This window comes from Sinocyclocheilus anshuiensis, unplaced genomic scaffold (genome assembly GCF_001515605.1).
Source record: "Sinocyclocheilus anshuiensis isolate Anshui unplaced genomic scaffold, SAMN03320099.WGS_v1.1 scaffold155, whole genome shotgun sequence".
Lineage (NCBI taxonomy): Eukaryota > Metazoa > Chordata > Actinopteri > Cypriniformes > Cyprinidae > Sinocyclocheilus > Sinocyclocheilus anshuiensis.
Window position 1 is genome coordinate 924,563 of NW_015549572.1, and position 9,606 is coordinate 934,168.

Consider the following 9,606-nt stretch of genomic DNA (forward strand, 5'->3'; position numbering starts at 1 on the left):
TGTTGGCAGTGTGTGTACACAACCACCCTATAATGATAAAAATCCACCCAGTGTTTTTTTTTTTAATCTTGTTAAATGTTTTCCCCTTTCTCAGATCGAGCCGATCTCAGATGCCTGTCTGTGTGACTTCACACAGACAGACCCCTCCCATGATAGTTTGATTGACAGTAGCGTTTCAGCACAGACTGGACTGGTGTCTTACCTTAGACCCGCCCTGAGTGAGCTGTCATCAGTCCACCATTGTTTCACCGCCGGAGCAGATGTAGACAAGAATGACTCCTAACAAGCGATTGAGGTGTTCTGTTGTTGGATGTAATAATGAACATAGCAGTCGTCATTTACTCCTGACATCTGAGCCGCTGAACTTGCAGTGGATTTCGATTGTTTCTGAAGTGAATGCTCCCCTGATCTGCCTAAATGCGTCTATGTTCGCGTGAATCATTCATGATCCAGCCTCATCTACAGAAGAAGTGAGTATAATGTTTTGTAATGAATCTTTGCAAATCGCCTTTCCTAATAATGTGCTAATTAGCAAGTTTCACGATGAACATAAAGTAAACAGTCTCTCTGAGAGCAGCTGGGAAGCGAGGGGCGGGGTCAGCAGAGCTCATTAACATTTAAAGGGAAATGCTACAAAAACGGCTTGATCTGAAAAGAGCTGTTTTTGACAGGGTAAAAAAAGGTGTTTTTACACTACCATTGAGAAATTTTAACCAAACTATGTTACAGACTTTTCATTAAGACCCTAAAGAATCATATCAACTTGGGCATCATATGACTCCTTTAAAGGAATAGTTCACCCAAAAATTATAATTTTGTCATCATTTACTCACCCTCATGTCATTCCAAACCTGTATAAGTTTCTTTCTTATGTTAAACATAAACTAAGATATTTTGAAGAATGCTGGTAATTGATGGAAATTGATTTCCATACTATTTCTTTTCCTAAGTCAGTGGGGACTAACAACTGTTTGGTGTTTCAAAATTCTTCAAAATATCTTCTTTGGTGTTCAACATAAGAAAGAAACTTATGTAACGAAGAAAGAAACACGGGTTTGGAACGACATGAGGGTGATTAAATGATGACAAGATTTCCACCTTTAATAGTGGCACTGTGTTTACAACCTGTGTATTGCTTACATATAACTGTCTCTGTTTATTAGGATGGGACAGCAAAACATATTTTAACTTTGAAAAAATGTCACAGTTCACCTTTAACTACAGACAATGGGCCTCATTAATCATCTCTCTCTTTGTGGCTCCAGGGCCCAACTGTTACGTGAATGCCTCTAGGACCCAAGTGATCCCTGGAGGTGAGCCAGCGTGGGTCGACTCCTGTACCAAATGTCGATGTCATGACGGTCAGGATGCAAGTTACTGGGAAGGCAACCGCTTGGCAACGTGTTCCCATGTGCACAACTGCCAGCCAGACAAGGGGCTAAACTGAGAAAAGAGATAAAAAACAGGGTCATCTTTCATCCTTGTTTATACAATGGATGACAAATCTCGGCAGATATTTAAACCACACTTGCAGAAGAAAGTGTGGAGGCTATTTAGGCTACAAGCTTTATATGATTAAAAAATTCTATTATTCTTCTTCTTATGTTAACTAACAATTTAACATCCATTTGTTAAAGTACAATGACTTACTAAGGGATATTCCCTAATAAAACAGACAATAGAGCTTAGTACTGAGACACCTTTTTGGACATGCGAGCATATTAACATCTACAGTACATTGGGTACTGTGTAGTGCACACTTGCACCGGCAAATGCAATGATCATCCGCGAAACTACATTTTTTATTGGTGTTTTTACACATTATTTTCTGCTTCAAAAGCCTGAAAACCAAAGTACTGAGAATGCAAGACTTACATTACTGCCATGCAGGCATGGAAACAGCTAATGTAGCACGAAATGCAAACAAACATATCATAAATGAATCATGTATAAATAAAGCAGGCTAATTTTTGCTTGATTTCTGTTCTGACACCTCATTTTAAAAGCTGTGGTAATATTACTTTTTTTTTCCGAGGACTGTATTTGCAGCACTGACAGAATGTACACAAATATAATTAAACCACAAGTGATCTACAAGTGTCTTGTCTTATTATCCCATATATGAAGTTAGAGGATGTTTGTTGTTATTTCTACTAGTTTATTGCAACATCTGTCACATAAAAAATAACTTTTTGAGAGGCAGATTATTGAGTTTCCTGCACAAGGCTGACAGTTTAGAGATACGATGCTCCCTTTCCAATAAACTGCCATGTCCCTGAGCACTGATTTGGACGGGTGCTGGTAAGGTGGGTGTTGAAATAATCAGGTGTAAATATGAGATTTATTACTTTGTTCTGATCCGTTTTGCCTCATAAATGACTTCTTATAGATTCCATATTCCATACACACAACAACAACATTATAATATGGCATTCTACATTCGTTCCAACGAAGAAACTCGGCATTTAAAGAGTAACCCATCATCAGATTCTTGTAGCATCAGATTTATTGATTGTATACAAAAAGTATGTTTGATATGACATAATGCATTCTATATAAGATATAGTATTTTGACATTCAATGTACAAAAAACCTTGATAGACACAGTAAGTCTTTAAAAATGCACCCCAGGCATGAAGACCTGAGGCCGTCAGTAGTTTCTTAAGCAAGTCATTGTGTAGGTGTGGAATACTTGCCCACTTTTGTCCCTCTCTCACATTAATAAGCATCGAGCGCAGATGGAGTTCTTTCCAGAGAACGACTGAGGGCAAAAAGGGTGATGGAGGAGAGAGGGTGAGCTTTACGTACACAAGTCTGTGTGTGCAAGCTTTCAGGATGGGAGGGCTTGCTGACCCAAGAGTGATATAAAAGAACGGCATCAAAATAAAAAGCATATTCATTTGTGGCACCGGTGTGATTTTGCAAACTATAAAGCGAGAGTTGCTGAAGAATAGCATCCTGACCTCAAGGATTGCATTTGTGCTTTGCAAGGTTGGTAATGAGAGCTGTGCGAGCTTTACTTGATTGCATTGTTAGCACAAGAAATATGAGTAACTTTGGAATGGAAAAATCAGCTGATCTAAATGTATACACTTTTATAATATTATCAAATTCCATTCGAAACACTAAAGAATAATGCAATTCTGTATCTACACTGTAGAATATAAGCAACTTTTTTGCCATCGGGGCAAAATTAAGATCAAATAATTGATTGTATCACCAGACTAACTTAAATTTTTTTTTAAATTTCATCATTTTCCTCACTAATAAGAACCATATCTACAGATTTCACACCATCCAAATACATGGCCTTACTAGAAGCCCTTAAAGGTGTACTCAGTAATTTCATACGTAATTATATATATGTAAATATGTAATATTTCAAACATTTTTGCTCACAAAGACTGCATTTATTTGATCCAAATTACTGTAAAAACAGTATTATTGTGAAATGTTATTACAATTTAAAATAACGGTTTTCTATTTTTAACAGTGTTAACTGTTAAAATCGAATGTATTTCTGTGATGGCAAAGCTACATTTTTAGCAGTCATTACTCCAATCTTCAGAGTCACGTGATCCTTCAGAAATCATTCTAATACGCTGGATATTTTTGAGGAAACACTGACACAGGATTCATTGATAGACAGAAAGTTCAAAAGTTCAGTGTTTATTTGAAAGTTAAATAAATCTATTTACTGTCACTTTTGATCACTTAAATGCATCCTTGCTAAATAAAAGTATAATTTCCTTAAAAAACAAAAACCTTTGAATGTTATATAGATACTGAATAATTTAAGTAATTTTGTGAAAAAATTAGTCTTGGCAGTATAAATCTGCCATATTAGTGCAACCAACAAAAATGACTGAGTACACCTTTAAATCAATATAAAACAAATATTTTTCAGAAGAATGGCTACACATTATACACTATCATGCTGTATCAAGCCTGACAGATTACATGCAACAATGTGCGTGAGGCCTTCAATATGTTGGACTTAGTTCTGCTCACTCCGTATACACCATATGGACTGCATTTTTCATTTAGAAAAAAATTAAGATAATGTAAATGCGCTCTGCAACATTGTTTCTTCTTCAGTTTAAAACACACTTTGATACATGAACTGGAAAAGGAAGTAATCTCATTTACTCCAACAGAAACAGATTTCGATTTCATTCGCCAAGACATTTCAGGACGAGCATAATGTCTTTTTAATAAGGATACTGGCTTGAAATCTCATTTGTGTTGAAGGTTTAGGATTCACTGCATTCTACAACACTGTTTCTCAGCATTTGAAATGCAGGTCACAGCTAGAGTAAATATGATTCAATATGATCAATGATTAGTTCTGAATAGTGTGCACAGATGGATGTCAACTTTTAAGGCTATTAATCCATGAAAAATCAAAGGGCTTGAGGCAAAAATTGTGTCAGGTAAGTATTAACAGTTACTTCGCTTGACGGCCAGTGTACAAACACCACGTGGCAGAAGTGATGCACTTATAACTGACAGGTAGTGGTACCCATGAGACAGAGATGATGAAATACTTAAGAAGGAAACAATGTTAGTGGCACAGTGACTGCTTGGGTAAGCAGTTAAGACAACATAAATGCACACACAGAAATGAAATGGGTTGGTGAGGCTAAAATGAAAGGCATGAGGAGAAAGACGAGGAAATGTGTATTTTAAAAAGGACGGAGAGTGGCTGGACTCTCATTAATGACTTCCTCTGTGCTGGGCTGAAAGAATCGTTGATAGCACAAAAGAAGCATCTGCACACGGCGCAGAAAAGCCGATAAGAGAGAAAAAAAGAGCTTGAACTCTCCTCACATTTGCCCCTAATAATACATCTGAAGGCATCAGCTTGGTGTTTTCAGGTAGTAAAATAAAAGGTGAAGAAGGAATAAGGAATGGTAAAACAACTTTAAGAGGCTTGCAAAGTATTGTAAAGAAAAGCAGTTCAATACAGTTATTCAGATCTTTTTGGAAGAGGTGAATACAGGGCCCAAAATTAACATTAGCCAAACACCAAATACAAGTGAAAATTAACATAACATTATGATGAATTATGAAAATTATGGAAACCAGATAAATCTTATATTCATCTATGTTTTTGTTTTTATCTGTTAAGTTTTTTGTCCTCTGTTTTGAACTCTGTTCAAAATTTTGAAAGAAGTCTTTAATGCTGCATTTATTTGATCAAAAATACAGTAAAAACTGTAATATCGTGAAATATTACCATTTAAAATAACTGTTTTCTATTTTAATTTGTTTGTAATTTATTCCTGTAATAAGATTTTCAGTAGCCATTACGCTTTAGTGTCATATATGATGCTTCAGAAATCATTCTAATATGCTGATCTGGCACTCAAGAAACATTTCTCATTGGTACCAATGTTGAAAACGGTTTATATTTTTGCAGAAACTGTCAAACATTTGATTCATCTTTGATGAACAGATATTCAAAGAGCATTTATTTTTATCTGTTAAGTTTTTTGTCCTCTGTTCAAAATTTTGAAAGAAGTCTTTAATGCTGCATTTATTTGATCGAAAATACAGTAAAAACTGTAATATCGTGAAATATTACCATTTAAAATAACTGTTTTCTATTTTAATTTGTTTGTAATTTATTCCTGTAATAAGATTTTCAGTAGCCATTACGCTTTAGTGTCATATATGATGCTTCAGAAATCATTCTAATATGCTGATCTGGCACTCAAGAAACATTTCTCATTGGTACCAATGTTGAAAACGGTTTATATTTTTGCAGAAACTGTCAAACATTTGATTCATCTTTGATGAACAGATATTCAAAGAGCATTTATTTGAAATTTAAACTATAACAATGTAAAAGTCTTTACTGTAAGTATTAATTGACCAAAAGTATTAATTTCTTTAAAAATATATCTTACTGACCCCATACTTTTAAAGGGTAGCGTATGAATATTATTCACATTAAGCTATCAAAACAAAAACATGAAGGAACAGAATTATAGGTCTTCATGTTTTTGACAGTTTTATTGCACAGTTAAGGCTGAACTAGCTTCTTAGTGAACTGTGCTCCTACAAATATGCTAAAAACGGCAGCTAATAATAAACAAAAATATGTTCTTATAAAAAAAAAAAAATGCCAATATTGATTATTGGCCTGTAACAAATAATTACAATACGGTCTGTAAATTTCCTCAAATATCTCGAATTGGAAGTTGTGGCAAAACATTGAGTTTGGACCCTGGGTGAATATTTTTGATATTGGACATATCAGAGAATCATTTAAATAACACCTCCAAAGATGATCATCAAAAGAGGCGCGAGACTCTAAAACTGAATGACATGGGCATCAAAGCACCCACCGCCAACTTCATCCTTCACGTTTTTAAAAAAGCCTTGACATATGACAGATCTAAATATGAATCTTTGAGGCAAATGAAAGTAAACAAAGAAAGAGTGGCTCGTAGCACAGTCAGTTTTGAGCAGGTGGTGATAGATACAGAGGTTTGATCATCAGTAACTTCTACAGAAGCTCCTCTATCTCTCAGCAAAAGTTCTTGCCGTTTCTCCAGGCATCTACACAGCAATCCATTTGTACCATATTGACTGACAGTCATGTGCTTGTAGGACTAGTCCAGATCCAGTCTAATCACATCACATAGTTGTCCTCCAAGTTCCCATGAAGACATCCCAACAAGGGTTTCATCCCCAGAAATGCTGAGAAGTGTTTTCACGGTTGACAAAATTCATCTTAGTCCCAAGAGACCATACAAAATAAAAGAGAGCGCAAGATAGAGACACAATCCAAAGGAGCCAACTTCAAGCACCAATCAATCAACCTCACATGATCAACCAACATCCGAGATACGAAAGAAGAGATTTGAACACTGCAAGCATCGCAGGAACAAAGACACATTCGCTTTTGAAATGTACAGTATGTTCTGACTGATTTACATCAAGTGACCAGGCTGTTCTTCGCAGATCAGTGTCACTTACCAAAACCAGAACGGAACAATCCTCCCGTTAAGAGCCTAAAAACTTGAATTGATCCTCAAGGTCTGAACCAAACAGCCATTGGAGTATGATATTTCCGTTCATCCAGACACTGTGCACATCTCGATCTGGATCAGGATATGAATCTACAGTACATCGTTGGATCCACATCACGCTTCCATGTATTCCTGAGAACTAACCTGTTCAGCATATCACTGCTGTATCATAGGAAGGTGACCCTGGGCAGAGTTTGTGTGTGTGTGTGTGTTTGTGTGCTGAACTTTAAGAAGGTCATGGTATCCTCGGTCCAGAACCGGAAGCTCTCTATCCTTTGAGGGGTCTGGGTGGAGGCTTGCCGATCTCTACGGAAATGTTAGTGTAGAGCGGATATTTCTTCACAGACACCACTCTGTACATCAGCGAGCTGATCCCATCCTTCCTCATGGTGTTCTTGGTGTTCTGGATCTTACTGAACCTGGAGAAAGAAGAAGAAATACAAGCAGTATTAGCTGTGCCATGGTTTTCAGAAACACAAAAGGACTCAAAGTGGACTTGATGAATCTTCTCATACATCTATTTTTCTATACAATGACGGTATAGATTGGTTCAGCTTCAAAAAGCACAAAAGCAGTGCAAATAAACCCTAAATGTGGTCTATACATCTCACGCACAATATTCCAAAACATTCAGACCAGAAAAAAAGTCAAAAATGTTACTTTTAAGGCATCAATAGCTTCTCAGTGGTGCACTACCCTCAAAGAGACATTTTTGTACCTTATTAACCCCTCAAAGGTTCATGGAAGCACCTTAAGGGAACATGCAGTATTACTACTCTAAGGTACTAATATGCAACTTTTGGAGGAAGATGAGGTACAAAGTTGAACCTTTAAGGGTACTGGCCCAGTTACAAGCTGCTGTAGCTCTGAAGGTACCATTTTTGCACTTTTTTTCTGACTGCAAAAATCCTGATGGACTAATAATCTTAGAACTAGTCTCAGAACTAAACGCCATGACCTGCACGAAATGTGCAATGTTTGAGTAGAAATCTGCAGATGAAGGTTATCAGTTAAAAGCATTACCTTTGGGTCTATTCATAACTCAGAATATAGAATTTGGCTTCAAGAGACTTGGGATATAGCGGATTGGGTCACAGAATCATTTTTGGTGCTTTTATAGTGCTTTTTGACAGTCCATGTTCACTGGAAAAAAAATATGTAAAGGAAAAAATAACAACATACAGATTTGGAACAAGAAGTTTTGGGAGGAGTATTACCTTGGCAAGGTTCAAGTGTCAAGTCTCAAATGTTTGTTGTAAATGTTCTACCACTCAACTGTTAGAACGCATACTTGTAAGTCACTAGCAAATGACAATGTCAAATCAATTTAAGTATCATAATATGGATCACTTACATACATACACTAACATACCAATGTCAACCAGCAGGGGGTGAAATAACATTTGTAAAGGTGCAAAGAGCATCATTCTCACAAAGGAAAAAACAAATGGTCCTCATAAAAGATTTCCTCTGTATCAAAACACGTTTGTTATATAATAAGAGTTTTTACACTATAATACATCAAAAAAAAAAAAAAAAAGGAAATAAAAACAGCTTTATGCTGTGGGCACTGGAAAATAAGAGAAAAAGAGACATGGGCGTGCGTATCAGAATCCCAATGGTTTATCAATAAAATTAAAGGTTCTTTAAATTTAATGAGCTCAGCTAGAAAAACAAAATACCGGAGTATTCAGGAGCTCTACTTCCCCAGCAGTGTTTTATATTACATCTTAACCTCTCATCTCTTAAGACACTTAACATGATATACATTTTAACATTTCGGCCTTAACCGAAGAAGATCTGTACTAATAAATAGCACATTTACTTTGAAAAATGCCACAAAAGTAGGAAAGGGAGTTCAGGTTGTCCGTTAACGGGTAGCTTGATTTATGCCACGCTATCAACTTCCATATCAATGTAGGTACCACGAAAGCTATTATGGAGTCTGCAGATAATGATTTATGTACACTGCTTGAATGAAATTAAAGTATTTGATGGGGCTCACACTGAACTAGAATTAATATTCATGTGGACCCGACCGGTGTGTAGCAGCACGAAGGAAGGTTGATGAATAGAAGCCTGGTTCCTCCGGCAAGCATAACATCTCATTATGGAGGCTGATGCTCTTCTGCGGAGTGACCAAATAAAGACGGCTGTGGCAGCAACAGAGCTGAGGAGAGGGCAACCATTCATCAAGTCTAACAACTCTTCTTTTTAAATAAGGGTGCACTTGGAGAACGCAGCCAGTTACTCTTCTTAGTCATACTGCATCTCCATGCAGCATGTCTTAAAAACAAATGACCTAAACCTGTGTGACAGGGAAATAAAACAAAACAACACTTAAAGCGCCAGGACCTTGAAGTTACCACGGCTTAAATGGTGGAGGAAGTATTAGCTGCCCGATACAAAAATATACAGGTGCATCTCAATAAATTAGAATGTCGTGGAAAAGTTCATTTATTTCAGTAATTCAACTCAAATTGTGAAACTCGTGTATTAAATAAATTCAATGCACACAGACTGAAGTAGTTTAAGTCTTTGGTTCTTTTAATTGTGATGATTTTGA

General features: G+C 36.4%; 2 protein-coding genes across 2 annotated transcripts in view; one reads left to right on the top strand and one right to left on the bottom strand.

Annotated features, from left to right (window-relative positions):
- LOC107657421 (von Willebrand factor C domain-containing protein 2-like) overlaps window positions 1-2,086 on the top strand; it is a 6,428-nt gene extending 4,342 nt beyond the window's left edge. Inside the window, exon 3 of the mRNA XM_016445476.1 lies at window positions 1,266-2,086. Within this exon, the coding sequence (XP_016300962.1) occupies window positions 1,266-1,447 (182 nt within the window). The 3' untranslated portion in view covers window positions 1,448-2,086. The remainder of the gene's footprint in view (window positions 1-1,265) is intronic.
- Window positions 2,087-6,137: 4,051 nt separating this feature from the next.
- The window catches only part of LOC107657457 (beta-1,4-galactosyltransferase 2-like), a 136,765-nt gene continuing 133,296 nt past the window's right edge, over window positions 6,138-9,606 (bottom strand). Inside the window, exon 7 of the mRNA XM_016445550.1 lies at window positions 6,138-7,459. Coding sequence (XP_016301036.1) covers window positions 7,309-7,459 — 151 coding nt within the window. The 3' untranslated portion in view covers window positions 6,138-7,308. The remainder of the gene's footprint in view (window positions 7,460-9,606) is intronic.